Source organism: Phyllopteryx taeniolatus, chromosome 9 (genome assembly GCF_024500385.1).
Source record: "Phyllopteryx taeniolatus isolate TA_2022b chromosome 9, UOR_Ptae_1.2, whole genome shotgun sequence".
Classification (NCBI taxonomy): Eukaryota; Metazoa; Chordata; class Actinopteri; order Syngnathiformes; family Syngnathidae; genus Phyllopteryx; species Phyllopteryx taeniolatus.
The window spans coordinates 16,579,476-16,594,795 of NC_084510.1; the positions used below are offsets into that span (position 1 = coordinate 16,579,476).

At 41.9% G+C, this 15,320-nt stretch overlaps 1 protein-coding gene across 3 annotated transcripts; it reads right to left on the reverse strand.

The window, feature by feature from the left end:
* Positions 1-679: 679 nt before the first annotated feature.
* On the reverse strand, positions 680-14,597 carry mettl1 (methyltransferase 1, tRNA methylguanosine). Of its 3 annotated transcripts, none has more exons than XM_061785895.1 (6): positions 14,347-14,595; positions 14,078-14,205; positions 13,806-14,002; positions 9,639-9,752; positions 5,738-5,839; positions 680-2,184 (listed from the first exon to the last, which is right to left on the reverse strand). In XM_061785895.1, the coding sequence occupies exons 1-6, from the start codon at positions 14,424-14,426 to the stop codon at positions 2,062-2,064; spliced, it is 744 nt and encodes a 247-aa protein (XP_061641879.1). In that variant the 5' UTR covers positions 14,427-14,595; the 3' UTR covers positions 680-2,061. The 3 variants fall into 3 exon arrangements, with proteins under 3 accessions (XP_061641879.1, XP_061641880.1, XP_061641881.1); XM_061785896.1 differs by having other exon boundaries at positions 13,818-14,002; positions 14,347-14,592; XM_061785897.1 differs by lacking the exon at positions 680-2,184 and adding an exon at positions 3,415-5,631 and having other exon boundaries at positions 14,347-14,597.
* Between the last annotated feature and the right edge of the window lie 723 nt (positions 14,598-15,320).

Below are 15,320 nucleotides of genomic sequence, written 5' to 3' on the forward strand. Positions count from 1 at the left end.
AAAAGATACTCCAACAGTATTTTTTAAATTTTCGGTTGTGTGGTTGGTTATGCAACCAGCTATCAGGGCAAAAAAAAAAAGTCGTTTTTTTTCACTATTAGATTCATCCCCTGACATATTTGCTTATTTTCAATAACATTTCCCAGGTTAAGTCATTCAAAATGTGTGTTGAAATTATTTATCCCAGTGTCATTGTTTTCCAAATCTGGGAAAGCCTTGTATTTTAACAAGAACGGGATCACTTTCTCTACTCACTGCATGTTGACTTCAGACTGATATAAAGAGTGCCTGGAAATGAATTCAATCCTTAGGGTAAAATTACAGCATCAAAGTAGAAAATGTACCGAACTAGACCGCTTTGGTGTCTTACTTGGTCAGCTGATACAGGGTGACTTCAATAATGAGGCAGTCATGATGTCATGAGCTCCAGGTGTAAACACTTAAGGGAGGCTACAGCTGTTTAACATTTGAAAACCATTACTGCTGTCCATCAGACCTTTCTATTAGTTCTAAATGTAAACACGCTGGACCTTGATTTCATTTAATAACAACAATAGTGGGGCAAGATAGGCAGAATATTGCCGTTATGGCCTGAAGCCTGACCTGAAAGATTAGACGGAGCAATGTTAAATCCCATAATCCCCTTTAGACAAGGAGTCAAATGAGGTGTGGCCTGATGGTGGAGGTTGCATATGATTAAGAAATACACTATTTCCTTCATGTTGACAAAGCATGCAGATGGAGTAGAGAGCTGTTTTTGAGACATGTTTTTTGTGACAAAACAGATGAGTTGCAAACACATACCGAAGAGGTGATTCCAACATGTGGAAGATCTGTGAGATGAAAGTTCTGTAGCTTTGGTATAGTTGCACAAAAAATAAATCAGATGGGAGAATGACAGCAACTGTATTAGCTTTTCTTTCTTACCTTTAGTATGTTTATAATCGGAAGATTTTTCTGTCGCATGTACTTTATAAATCACTTCCGATTTGTTGTAGTTGAAATGCATGAGTTAGGATTCCTTTAAGTCTTCAGGCAGTGTTTGGGGGTGATGAGTAACCTTAAATTAAGTAGGTCGCAGGAACATTCTCATGAGTTATCAACAGCTGCTTCTATGAACACATCAGAGGCAGGAGTGATGACTTCAACAAGTCTGAGGTCCAGATGGGACCAAATGTCTCCTGTGTTAGTTATCCAATGCAAATTGTTTCAGGCTTCAACCTCAGCTTTCCTTCAAAGCCCTTTACAGTAATGTTTAACAAAGGGCTTTTTCATCTTCATCATCTATTTGTTCTTATTAGGGTCATTGGTGAGCTGGAGCCTATCACAGCTGACTTTGAGCGAGAGGCAGGGTACACCATGGACCGGTTGCCTTTACATTTAAGTACATACTGTATATTGCATGGCTGCTTCAAACAGCTTTTTTTCCCCCCACATGGCATGGAATAATGACGTTATAACATAAAGTACTTGGACAAATAAACAGGACTATGTGGAAAGGAGCAATGGAAGAATGAGAAAGTCAATTTCTGATAACACACAGTATTTTCATGCCCATGCTTGTTTAAACCTGTGATCTAGAACCGGTCACAGCCTTAGATTCCACCTGTAAGTTTGGTCCAATGAAGAAATTGTTGGTAAAAAGAGAGGATGAAAGGACAAAGTGTCACATGTGGACAGAGGCAGGACTTGCTGGATGTTTCTCACTGAGAATATCCAAGAAAATGTTGCCATTATTTTTTAGATAGACAGTAAAGAACGTGAAATGTTTGCTCCTCTCTTTATCACTGTATGATAAGAGTATGACAATGATACACTGAGTTTTAGAGAATGAGTTACAGGAAACAAAAAAAAAACAGCTTAGAAACAATCAGAAAAAGAAAATTATTAAAACATTGAAAAATATGTTTTTTCTTTTATAACTACACACACCACCTCTGAAGGCTCAAGGCAGCGCAACGTCGCAACTGGAGAAGACATCCAACAAGATTGCTTAATCCTCCATGTTGCACCAAGAACATCAAAAGTCTTGTTATTGGGATTCATTAAATGTCCATGGGTTTAGTCTGATCTTGGATCATCTATCCTCCGGAAAATAGCAGGAAAGTTTTCCCCTCTGTTTCGCTGCACTTTCTTTCCCTCCTCTGTGCAAATACCCAAACGAGAAATGATGACATCATCAACCTGCAAAAACAAAAACTAATTATTTGGTTGAAACACAAACACACCGTGTATCATACATGTTAAATAAACTTTAAAATGAGATAAGATGATTTGCTGGAACAAATGAAAATGTTGAATGAAGTGGACACAGAGGAATTACACTTGCCCTTAACATTGGCTCTCCATAATAGAGAGGAAGGAGTATTAGGACCACACTGAAATGAAATCTAAAATGATGGGAGTATGTTAGAGGGCCTCCGAGGGCCCTATACAGAAAAATCTATGGATACAAGGATCACTTTAATTTATTAAACAAGATAAAACCAGTCCATTGAGCAATTATATATAAACTGCTATGTCAGAGTAGTCTGTTAAAGGTGACAGGCAAATAGTTAAGGATTTTTCAGGATTTTGGGGTAGCACGCTACCCTGGATCCACTAGCATAGGGCAGCGCCAGCACTGACCAGAGGCCCCTGCTTATTTCAGCAAGACAATGCCAAACCACATTCTGCATGCGTTACAACAGCGTGGCTTCGTCGTAAAAGAGTGCGAGTACTAGACTGGCCTGCCTGCAGTCCACACCTATCTCCCATTGAAAATGTGTGGCGCATTATGAAGCGTAAAATACGACAACGGAGACCCCAGACTGTTGAACAGCTGAAGCTGTACATCAAGCAAGAATGGGAAAGAATTCCACCTACAAAGCTTCAACAATTAGTGTCCTCAGTTCCCAAATGTTTATTGAAAGTTGTTAAAAGAAAAGGTGATGTAACACAGTGGTAAACATGACCCTGTCCCAGCTTTTTTGCAAAGTGTTGCAGCCATAAAATTCCAAGTTAATGATGATTTGCTAAAAACAAAGGTTATCAGTTTGAACATTAAATATCGTGTCTTTGTAGTGCATTCAATTAAATATAGGTTTGGATTTGCAAATCATTGTATTCCGTTAGGCGGCACGGTGGCCGACTGGTTAGAGCATCAGCCTCACAGTTCTGAGGTGCGGGGTTCAATCCCCGTCCCCGCCTGTGTGGAGTTTGCATGTTCTCCCCGTGCCTGCGTGGGTTTTCTCCGGGCACTCCGGTTTCCTCCCACATCCCAAAAACATGCATTAATTGGAGACTCTAAATTGCCCGTAGGCATGACTGTGAGTGCGAATGGTTGTTTGTTTCGATGTGCCCTGCGATTGGCTGGCAACCAGTTCAGGGTGTACCCCGCCTCCTGCCCGATGACAGCTGGGATAGGCTCCAGCACGCCCGCGACCCTAGTGAGGAGAAGCGGCTCAGAAAATGGATGGATGGATGTATTCCGTTATTATTTATGTTTAACACAACACCCCAACTTCATTGAATTTGGGTTATAGTTCTTATCTTTTCACGTTTGACACCATGTTGGGCTCGTTTTGGCAGAGGAATTGATCAAGAGGTCATTCTTTTACACAATACCTAAAGTAATGGTTTTATAAAAAAAAATAAAAAAAAGTACAATGTAAATCAATAATAAGTGTGACAGCTAAATAAGGTACACATTCCAAGAACCACTGTTAACATACAGAAAAGACAGCGACATTTAACGTAACAATAAGGATGTTAATTATTGCAACAACAACAAAATCTACATTGCATTGTGGGAATCGCACAGTCATGTGTGCTTGTTTTCATTAGCATTAGGAGCTAGCTTCGTGAGCGATCACGCAAATAGTTACACGATAAGCCGGCCGTGCGGTATCTGGGCTTCCTGTACATTACAGTCTGGTTTAGTCAGTGTAGTGTTCAAGAATCAGAATCAGTCTTGTATTTTTTTTTTTTTTTTTTAATTCACATTAGTTACCAATCAATCAGCACACAGCTATTATCTAGATATCAGAGAATCAAACAATGGTTTACTGAACTGTTCCTGAGCAGACGTGGCAATATCCTTCGCACAATGATGCCGGTTTATAATGCAGTTCCGCCTGAGGGATCAAAGGTCACAGGCATTCACTGTTGGTTTTCAGCCTTTCCACTTTCATGCAGAAATTTTTCCAGATTCTCTGAATCTTCTGATATAATGGACCATAGATTATGCAATCCCTGAATTACTTGCAATTTTCATTGAGAAACGATTGTAAAGTGTTGGCCTATTTGCTCACGGCATTGTCCACAAAGTGGTGAACTTCGCCCCATCCTTGCTCGTGAACAACTGAGCCTTTCTGGGATGGTCCTTTTCCAATTAACCTGTTCACCTGTGGAATGTTCCAAAAGGCGTTTTTTGAGCATTCTTCAAATTTCCCAGTATTTTGTTGCCCCCGTCCGAGCCTGCTTGGAACGTGTTGCAGGCATCAAATTCACAATGAGGGAGTATTTGCCAGAGGTGAGTGTAAGTCAAATATGTGCAAGTCATAAGCAAGTCTCAAGTCATAACCTTCAAGTCTCAAGCAAGTCCCAAGTCATAATTATTTTTTTCTTTTTAATCAAGCAAGTCAAATCAAGTCATTACTTTGTTTAAATCATAACACTAAAAAAAGTATTCACACCTTATAAAAGTTAAATGAACAACTTAGATTATGATTGATTGAATTTATTCCACTGAATTTTTATTTCAAACTCAATTTAACTGAACATTATTTCTGAACAAACTATGCTGTGTACTTTTTGGTGACAGCCTTGTAACTCCTACGGTTCTTAAGAGAAAATAATTTAGTAAAAGCCAAGACTGTTTTCTGTTGGTCAAATATAATTCGATGTATACCTAATGGGCTAAAGGAGAATCAAAGGGATTCATAATGAAGGGAATAATACCATCCATCCATTTTCTACCGCTTATCCGAGCTCGGGTTGCGGGGGCAGTAGTTTTAGCAGGAATGCCCAGACTTCCCTCTCCCCAGCCACTCATCCATCTCTTCCGTAGCTATTCACAACTTGTACTGTACTTAGTAATAGTGGAACACTTTTGTCAACGACATTTTTTTATCGCAGTGATAGGTTGAACATGATTTTCAAATCATTGTATTCTGTTTTTATTTATGTTTAATACAACGTCCCAACTTCATTGGAATTGGGGTTGTACATTAAATAACTTTGTAATCTATTCATTTGAATATACGTTGAAAGGATTTCCAAATCCTTGTATTCTATTTTTATTTACATTTAACACAACAGCCGAACTTCATCGGAATTGGGGTTTGTAGTCGCAAATACTTTATTTGAATCTTTGCATAGCTAAAAAAAAACCTAATGTATTAGTAGTAGTTGTTTTCACGGGCATTGCACCCAAGAGGGATGTGATGCAAGCTGCCACCTCCACCCAAATGTTTATTTTAGAATTTGAAGCGGGCCACTAAAAAAAAAAAGAACCTCTCAACAGCTGAAATGCATTGAACTAGATTTCTCATTTTGAAAGGCTCCACTACAATAGAGAGCTTTGAGAGTTTAAATATTTCCCAAAAGTTCCCCCTTGAAAAATTTAACCCCTCAAAGAAAACTGGAACACTGTGGGGGGAAAAAAAAAAAAGAAGTGAGACCTCTGTGGAGCAGACAGAAGACAAATACAGTTGTGTGTGACCAGCAAACACAAAGTGGAAAAAGCTCCATGTACCAGTTCTTCATCGGGGACCCGTGCAAATAATGGATGTTCACTGAAGTGCTTCACCATCCAAAGGTGGACCTCTTCCACATCTGTGATGGTGTATACCAAACCCTAAAGAGACACGCACAGGACGACCAATAAAATAAGGTGAGGAAACAAGTTTGTGAAGAGAATGTAGATCAATTTATCAAACATTTTAGAAATATATGTACAGAAAACCCGCTAGTAAAGAACGAGTCCTACAGCGAGCCGTGAAAAAAAACGATACAATTGATACACCACCAAAATGCTTAGAATTGCCTATATTAATAGGTTAAACCGTAATACACCACAATCTATGTACCCAAAAAAGACTGATAACATTTCAATCTTATCTTACATTACCCTTTTAAATAAATGGCTCACAGATTACTGAGAAAATTCCCTGGAAATGTGCGTACCCATAAAAAATACCAATTGTCAAGCAATAATGAGACCTCTGTCGTTTGTCAGCTGAGCTCTTTAATAGCCACACAATTATTTTTGCCACCAGTGGACTAATAAGATCGCATGTGAATTGCAGCTTATCGCACCAGCGAGCATCTGCTCTTATGGCTGAGACTCGCTTGCTTAAAACCCGGAAATGCTGTGTTGCCGTTCAGCTGAGTTAAGTGGGTGGGTACCAACCACAAAGTGGTCAGGTACTTGAATAAGGAGTTAACTTTTTACATCACAATTAAACGGAAATGTAATCCTGTAGTTTTGCAATCTTTATGCATTTATCGTCTTTTGCATTCAATTGACAAACCGCATAGATAATCTTAAATCAGGTCACAGACTCATTTTGACCAGTGTTATCCATAAAAAAAGTCAGAAAAAATGGATTCTGATGGAAAGCATAAGGAAAAGAAGCACCTTAAAGCATAAGGAAAGGGAAATTTTGGGGGGACAAGAATAGGTTGTATGTGCCCCCATTAGTCCAAACATGGTATTCTGATTAATATTGTGTTTGTAGAATAAGAATTAAACCGATAAATTCATAAATTTTCACCTATTCCAGGAGGGGGCCATGTTGGGCAATATCGCCCCCTCTGCTGTCAACTTAAATTAATGTCTCAAGTGCCCTCGCGAACGTCACCTGATCAAACCCAGAAATCAGGATATTGGGCTCCCCCTGAATGCTGCGATAATGAGCAGAACTATGGGTTGATTGCATGATGTTTTGGACAATATTCAGGCAAATTTTAGTTTAAACCATCATGTAATCAACCTCTGCCTCAAGTCAAAAAGTATAAGTCAAGCCAGCCGCAACAAGACTGTTCATATTAAGGACGACATTTATATATATAAAAAAATAAAAATACTACAATTTAAAAAAAGCACCACGGCAACACACCGGATGTCACCAGCGCACAGCAGATCCCAACAAAATAAAAGCCTCACCATTGGACATTTATGCTTTGTTAGGCTTTTGCCTACGAATATTGTCATTCATCCAAGTCATGCATTCTTAGGGAATTGAATCGATCACAACTGAACTGTTCTGTTTGTCCACTGATTCAATACCTTGAGAATTGTTAGGCTTTAATTTTTAAGTTGGCCTCGGCACCTCAACAAGGCTTCTGGCACGAACAATGCTACGCCGATAGCAGCCCCGCCGGCGAGAGACGCGTTATTAGGATTCCCACATAGTTTCTAGGCAGGACAAGCCCCACGGCAAAATGATTGGCTCCTGCGTCGCGGGAAGGGCAGGCTACGCAGATCTAACGAGATGACATTCCCAAACGTTTCACATTTGTACGAAATAATAACAAACGTTTTTTTAAGGTTAGGTTTATTGCTAGGGTTGGGGTTTGAGGGGGGGTTTTGAATGGTTTAAGGTTAGGATTAGAGTGGGTTAGGGTTAGTGGAAAACTGACGACGCCACACTTAGGTCACATCTTTTCCCGTCTGGAAGCAGTAGGGCGTGTTTTAAAGCAATACAACAGCCAATCATAGTGCAGCGGCGTGTGTCCTGGAGCCAATAATATTGGAGCAGGACGTGTCCTGCCTAGAAACTATGTGGCAATACAAATAACGCGCAAGAGACATGCTGGCCCAACCTCGACACTTGACCGGATGTTGTCCTGACCGCAGTTTTTCCTCTTCGTTATTTTAGTTATAATCAAATTTTAAAAATAAACAATCACAGTGTTCCTGAATATTCAATAAATATATGCACGATTTTGGACTTTCCGACATATGGAGAATTAAAATTTTGTTTATTTATTCATACAAAGAGGGAATACAACTTTTCTTCAGTACACCACACCTTCTCTAGAATTGACTACTTTGTTACAAATAACTCAGTTGCTCAAAACAGGGAACTGATCTTAATTCCTCTAGCCACACCCAGGCTTGATACTGCCACACCTTTTCTCAATCAAGAAATCACTAAAATAGAACCTGCCTGACAAAGTGAAGTAGACCAAAAGAAAATAATAAGATAAATAAGATATCAGGAAGGGAGCAAACACGTTTTCACACCGCTGTACATGATGGTGCACAACTTGGTGCAGATCCAAATGAGGGTTATGCAACGTTGGCAGAGGTCTGTGGTCCACCGAGACCCATTCCAGTTATTACGCTTTCAGTGTAATTTGCGTCTGAAGGTTTCATCACATGTGCAGAGCAATGATCCTTTGCACTTTGATAAAAATAACCCAGAGACAACACAGAGGTTAATCCCCTATGTCACTGCAGTTTACTTTGGAGACTGCACAGATAGCTTTACTAGAACAAGGACTTCTTAGAAAACTAAGTCATGGCACGCATTACCACATTGCACTGCACTTTAGCTCACTCACACTTTAGGACCGGACATACTATCTGCTCTCAGGTGTCTGAAATATGACCTGTGCTCAGATGTAAAACATTGGGTCACTTATTAACTGTAATTCATGTTTTGGGGTAAAACTGTATCATGTAAGTAGACTTCTTTGACAGCTTTCCAAACCACCAGCACAGTTTTGGCTGCATGCCAAAAGAGAATGTCATGGCAGACCACACACGCATGCATGCATGCATGCATGCATGCATGCATGCATGCATGCATGCATGCAAGCACGGACACGCACACACACACACTCACACATGGACATGCACGCATGGACGTGCACATACAGTAAAGGAAAAACTATAAAGCTTAACTTCCGTACGAGGCCCTTCTTTGTTACCAACAAAGAATTGGTAACTCAAGGGAAGGCATGCGGCTGCAGTTAGGGGTAGGCACAGCAGGCAATTCTAGGATTTCGAGAATGTAAAACCAGTTGACAAAATGAGTGGCTATACAGTATATTAAGCCTATAACGATATAGTATCGAAACCGAAAATAGAAATACTCCAAGACAGGAACCTCTCGCCTTTGAAATGGTAGAACATGCCCCTTCCAACTCAGAGAGTCTGCTTCCAATCCAGATGCAGCTTTGATTATTATGATTATTATTATCATCCAACCATCCATTTTCTTTATCGCTTATCCTCACTAGGGTCGCGGGCTGCTGGAGCCTATCCCAGCTATCTTTGGGCGGGAGGTGGGGTACAACCTGAACCGGTCGGCAGGCAATCACAGGGCACATAGAAACAAACAACCATTCGCACTCACATTCACACCTACGGGCAATTTAGAGTCTTCAGTCAACCTACCAGGCATGTTTTTGGGATGTGGGAGGAAAGCGGAGCGCCCGGAGAAAACCGCAACAGCAACATGCTTCTTACACAAAAAAAATCTCTATCCAAGAGGTTAGTTTTCCATTGTTATTTGTTTGTTGTTTTTCTGGACTAAGTGTAGGGTGGAAATCTGCACAATCTGATGAAATCTACTTTTTTGGAACCCAAAATAAATTAGCTTCACGCAAACAAATGATTGTGCTCCAATTTCTATTGTACGTACCCCGATTCTAAGTGTGTAGGCATATTCTGCCAGCAACATGGGACTGATGATCCTCCATTTGTGCTTGGTCTTCTTAAAATGAGGGTCCGGGAAAAGGAAGAACATCTTACTGAGCTGAAAAGAAAGGAAAATTGTTAGAAACCCTTTTGTGAGCCCTAAGACGGGACTACTTTGAATCACTCCGACCCAGACAAAATTGTAGTTTCTATTTTTAAGCAGCCATAAGTTCTTGCGGTTGGTTGTTAAACACGGCTGTTTGCAAACTGGAATTTCCCTTTATAGTTCCCTATAGCTTCTCACGTCAAGTCTGCCAGATCCATTACTTTTTTTATGAGGAAAAATGATTAATGTACAGTATGAACAGAAAGATGTGAAGGTAATCATTAGGGACTATAGCAGCCTCAGGGGGACTTAGTGCTGATTGAAGATGGAAAAACCAAACATTCCATTCTTTCTTTAAGTTACAAGAGAAACCAAAATACAGAAAAGTGTTTCAGGTCATGAATTAACAATGGAGCGTGTTTGCGCAAACCTACACAGTGAAGTTAAATACCAAGTTGTATAATTTGGAGTTCAACCCAAAAATTCAGAAAGAAATATGCTTGAAAAACACAGACACAGACACAGACAGACACACACACACACACACACACATCGCACGTGACATCATGTCAAGTGAGACTTCAGCCCAGTGAGCACCTAAAGATTAAACCTGCACGTGTGTTCATCTTTTATTGTCATGCCACCACAGAAGATGCCAGTGATGGAAAAGAAAGGTGTGATGACCAAGGACTGTAACATATTAGGACACAGGAAAGCACTAGCTGTGTCTGTCTGGGCTGCTAATTACAATATGGCTTAAGCAGCCATAGGTCAACCATGAGTACAGTGCATTCAGAAAGAATTCAGAGCGCTTCAGTGTTTCTACATTTTATGTTACAGGCTGATTTTAAAATGGAAATTTCTTTTTTCACTTCTAAAATCTACACACAACACCTCATGATGACAAATTTGTGCAAATAAGAAATTACCTTCTACATACAGTAGGGCAAAAAAAGTCAGCCACCAATTGTGCAAGTTCTCCCACTTAAAAAGAAGAGGCCTGTAATTCTCATCATAGGTATACCTCACCTATGTGAGAATAAATGAGAGAAAACAAAACCCAGAAAATCACATTGACTGATTTTTAAAGAATTTATTAGCAAATTATAGTGGAAAATAAGTATTTAGTCACCTACAACAAGCAAGATTTCTGGCTCTCATAGACCTGTAACTTCTTCTTTAAGAGGCTCCTCTGTCCGCCACTCGTTACCTGTATTAATGGCACCTGTTTGAACTCATCAGTATAAAAGACACCCGTCCACAACCTCAAACAGTCACACTCCAAACTCCACTATGGCCAAGACCAAATAGCTGTCAAAGGACACCAGAAACAAAATTGTAGACCTGCACCAGGCTGGGAAGACTGAATCTACAATACGTAACCAGCTTGGTATGAAGAAATCAACTGTGGGAGCAATTATTAGAAAATGGAAGACATACAAGACCACTGATAATTTCCCTCGATCTGGAGCGTCACGCAAGATCTCAACCCGTGGGGTCAAAATGATCACAAAAACGGTGAGCAAAAATCCCAGAACCACACGTGGGACCTAGTGAATGACCTGCAGACAGCTGGGACCAAAGTGACAAAGGCTACCATCAATAACATACTACGCCGCCAGGGACTCAAATCCTGCAGTGCCAGACGTGTCCCCCTGCTTAAGCCTGTCTGAAGTTTGCTAGAGAGCATTTGGATGGTCCAGAAGAGGATTGGGAGAATGTCATATGGTCAGATAAAACCAAAATGGAACTTTTCAGTAAAAACTCACTCAACTTGTCATCTTTGGAGGAGAAAGAATACTGAGTTGCATACAAAGAACACCATACCATGCATCATACTTTGGGGCTGTTTTTCTGTGAAGGGACCATGATGACTGATTTGTGTAAAGGAGCCAGCAGTTCTTGGTTGCCAACATCGTAATTCCTCTCCGCAGGGGACAGGCGGTGGGAGAAAAAGGCACAGGGATGAAGTTTCTGGGACGTGGGGTCCCGCTGCGAGAGGACGGCCCCTGCCCCAGTGTCCGAGGCGTCAACCTCCACTATGAACTGGAAGGAGGGGTCGGGGTGGCGTAGGATGGGGGCACTGGTGAAAAGTATTTTAATTAGCTGAAAGCTTGGGATGCTGCCGGGGTCCACTGAAAGGGGGAACTGGTAGATGTGAAGCTGTTGAGGGGAATAGCGACCTAGCTGTAATTGCGGATGAAGCGGCGATAGAAGTTGGCGAATCCGAGGAAACAGAGTTCCTTCCTGGTGGTGGGAATGGGTCAGTCAATGATTGGCTGGATCTTGGCAGGGTCTGGTTGCAATTTTCCTTTGGCAATGATGTAGCTGAGAAAATGTACGGAGGAGAGGTGGAATTCGCATTTTTCCGGTTTGACGTACAGACAGTTTTCGAGGAGGCCCTGGAGGACTTGGTAGACATGAGTGCGGTGTTCTTCGGGGGAGCGGGAGAAAAGGAGGATGTCGTTTTGGTAAACAAAAATTAACCGGTTTACCATATCACGGAGGACGTCGTTGATGAACGCTTGGAAGACTGCGGTTGGTTAATCCGAATGGCATGACTAAATATTCAAAGTGTCCGAGAGGGGTATTGAAAGCGGTCTTCCATTCATCCCCCTTATATGATATGGATGAGGTTGTAGGCATTACGTAGGTCCAATTTGGTGACATTATAGAGGGGTTCAAATGACGGGTCGATGAGAGGTAGCGGTGATTTGTTCTTTATGGTGATTTCATTGAGTCCACAGTAGTCTATGCACGGGCGGAGAGTGGTGTCTTTCTTTTGGACGAAGAAAGACCCCACCCAAACTGGAGACGAGGAAGAGGGAATGAGTCCAGAAGCCAGGGAATCACGGATGTAGTCCTCAATCGCCTTTTTCTCCGGAAGGGAGAGATTCAAGAGAAGGCTGGAGGGAAGAGGGGCTCCCGGCAGGAGAGTTATAGCGTAATCGTAAGGGCATTGGGGAGGGGGGTAGAGATATGGCCAGGTCTTTGCTGAACACCGGAGGGAGATCATGAGTCTTCAGTGACACGGGTGAGGTCAACCGGCATGGCAGATGGTGGTGGTTTACAAGAGGGCGGTATAGCAGAGAGCAGGCAGTGTGAGTGGCAGTGAGGGCTCCATCCGGTGATAGATAAGTGTAGTCATTCTATGGCGGGGTTATGTTTTCTGAGCCAGCGAATTCCGAGGACTAATGGGGTCTCAAGGGAAGGGATAACAAAGAGAGAGATGTTCTTGCGGTGATTTCTGGAAATCAGCAAGGTGTATGGGACTGTTTGGTGGGTGACAGGGGAGATGACTCAGCCATCCAGGGCTGTGACTTTCTTGGGAGACGCGAGTGGTTGGAGAGGGAGTTGGAGCAAGAGGAAATGGTGGTTTGGCTCACCATGGCACTCTTGGAACATGGCGAGCCTGGTCTTTTGGGTACCAGGGGGCAAGTTGCAATGAAACGAACCAATTGACCGCAATAAATGTACAGCCGCTGGCTGACATGAAGCTGACGTGCCTGGGAATCTATTCTGGGTGTTGCATGGGTGCATCAGGTGCAGTGGGGGGGTGACGAAGGGGCAGTCAGAAGTGCAGAAGGTGGATGAGATGGTGACGGCGCAGCGCTCACGGTGGGAGTGATATTAGGCGTTCGGACCCGTCTCTCGCACTCTCTCTCGCAGTCTGTTATCTCGGCGGACGGTGAGTGCGATGAGATACTCGAGAGGAGGGCTCGTCCCGGGCAGAAAGCTTATCTTTAAATTGCCCCGAAAGTCCGTGAAGAAAAATTCCCCTCAGCACATCGTCAGCACTGTGAGGCACACGCTCTAGCCAGTCATCCACCGTGCGGCCCCATTACGATTTAATATTTTATATTAATATATTAAAATAATATGAAACAATTTAGGTCAGTATGCGTGGCCGTCAACAACTCTTCCACCTTCCCACATTGCCCTTTTGCAAAATGAATGGCACACTCCCATATTAAAGTCAACATTTACCAATAACGACGTGACTGCTCAAGGAGTGCTAACATTTATGTTCAAAAGTAATGAAATAAAAGGCATGTAAATTCTTACATGTAATCCTACCTGTCCTTTCTTGAAGAAGTTTGGAAGATACTTCATGGCGTTGCTGCGAATGCAAGCAATGTTCTGGTAGCTTCGTGGCTTGGCCTCACGCAATGACTTGATACGATCCTGGACATAATCGGACACTTTCACCCGGATCTCCAGGCCCAACATGAGCTTGTCTGGGAAGAGTGGAGATAACTCCACTGAGACGATACATGAGTTACAAATGTCCAACGTTCAACAGACCGTACAAGTCTAACTAGCTAAGACGGAGTTACCCAAAAGTCCCCCGTATCCACACCCAATGTCTGCAAACTCAACTTGTGGAGTTCCTTCCTGAGACTGCTCTCCACTAAAGAATTGTGGATACAGCGGGACCCAGTCCATCTCCTCTGGACACACAGGACTGACAAAACAAGAATAAAGGCAGTGAGTCCGTGTGAACACGCATGGAAAGAGTCTTAATAACATGAGGATGATAAACAACAAGCAGTTGTTCTGTCATTGTTGAATGAGCAGTAAATTAATGCACGTGGACGTCACTCACTAATCCAACGTATGATGTGCCATCGGGTTTGAATGTGCTCGCTGTCTGTAGTAGCGTTTCTGCGGCATTAACGAACTCATCTTGGCTTCGACACGGATGTGTTTTCCAATTACACGCCAAAATCTATTCGCTTCTTCTAAAACGAGAACCCTCTTCTCAAGTCTCGTGTCACGTTTTCGTCCGCATCATTCTCAAACACAGACGTCGCAGAGCTTTTGATGTCATCGTTAAGCGATAGGTCTCGGTTGGGAAGGCGAACCACGTGTATGACGTCATCTTTAAGCGACCAGTCTCGGTTGGGAATTGGAACCACAGTTCTGTGTTCGTCTTAATGACTTCTGTATTTCTATTAGTCACTATTCGGGACTTGTTTTGGTTAAAAGTTTGGATCTGTGCATGTTTTGTAAGCAGTTATAATAAAAGTAAAAGCTATTAAATGCATATATTGTTTTATAAAGGTTGGGGGGGGGGGGGGGGAGGGAAGGCGAACCCATCAGCCATTAAATGCATGTTTTATTTTCAAAAAATGGGGAAAAAGGGAAGGCAAATCCATCAGCTATTAAATGCATGTTTTATTTTTCATCAACTCTGGCGATCAGTTCAGGGTGTACCCCGCCTCTTGCCCGAAGATTGCTGGGATAGGCTCCAGCATGCCCGTGACTCTAGTGAGGAAAAGCAGTACAGAAAATTTATGTTTTTTAAATATTATTTGGTGTACATTATACATATACTAAATTTAACTATTTTTGGCCATGTGTTTCATATTATTTTTATCGTTGAGTACATTTATTATGTTTCTCTTCTGTATCTTTAGATAAAATATTTACTGTGCTGTAGAATTTTATACCATTCCGTATTTACTGTACTTCTGGCTTTGCGATACGGCTTAGTCATATACTTCGCTTACTGTACAATTATTTCCGTATAGGTTTTGTAAGCAGCACGGTGAATGACTGGTTAGCGCATCCGCCTCA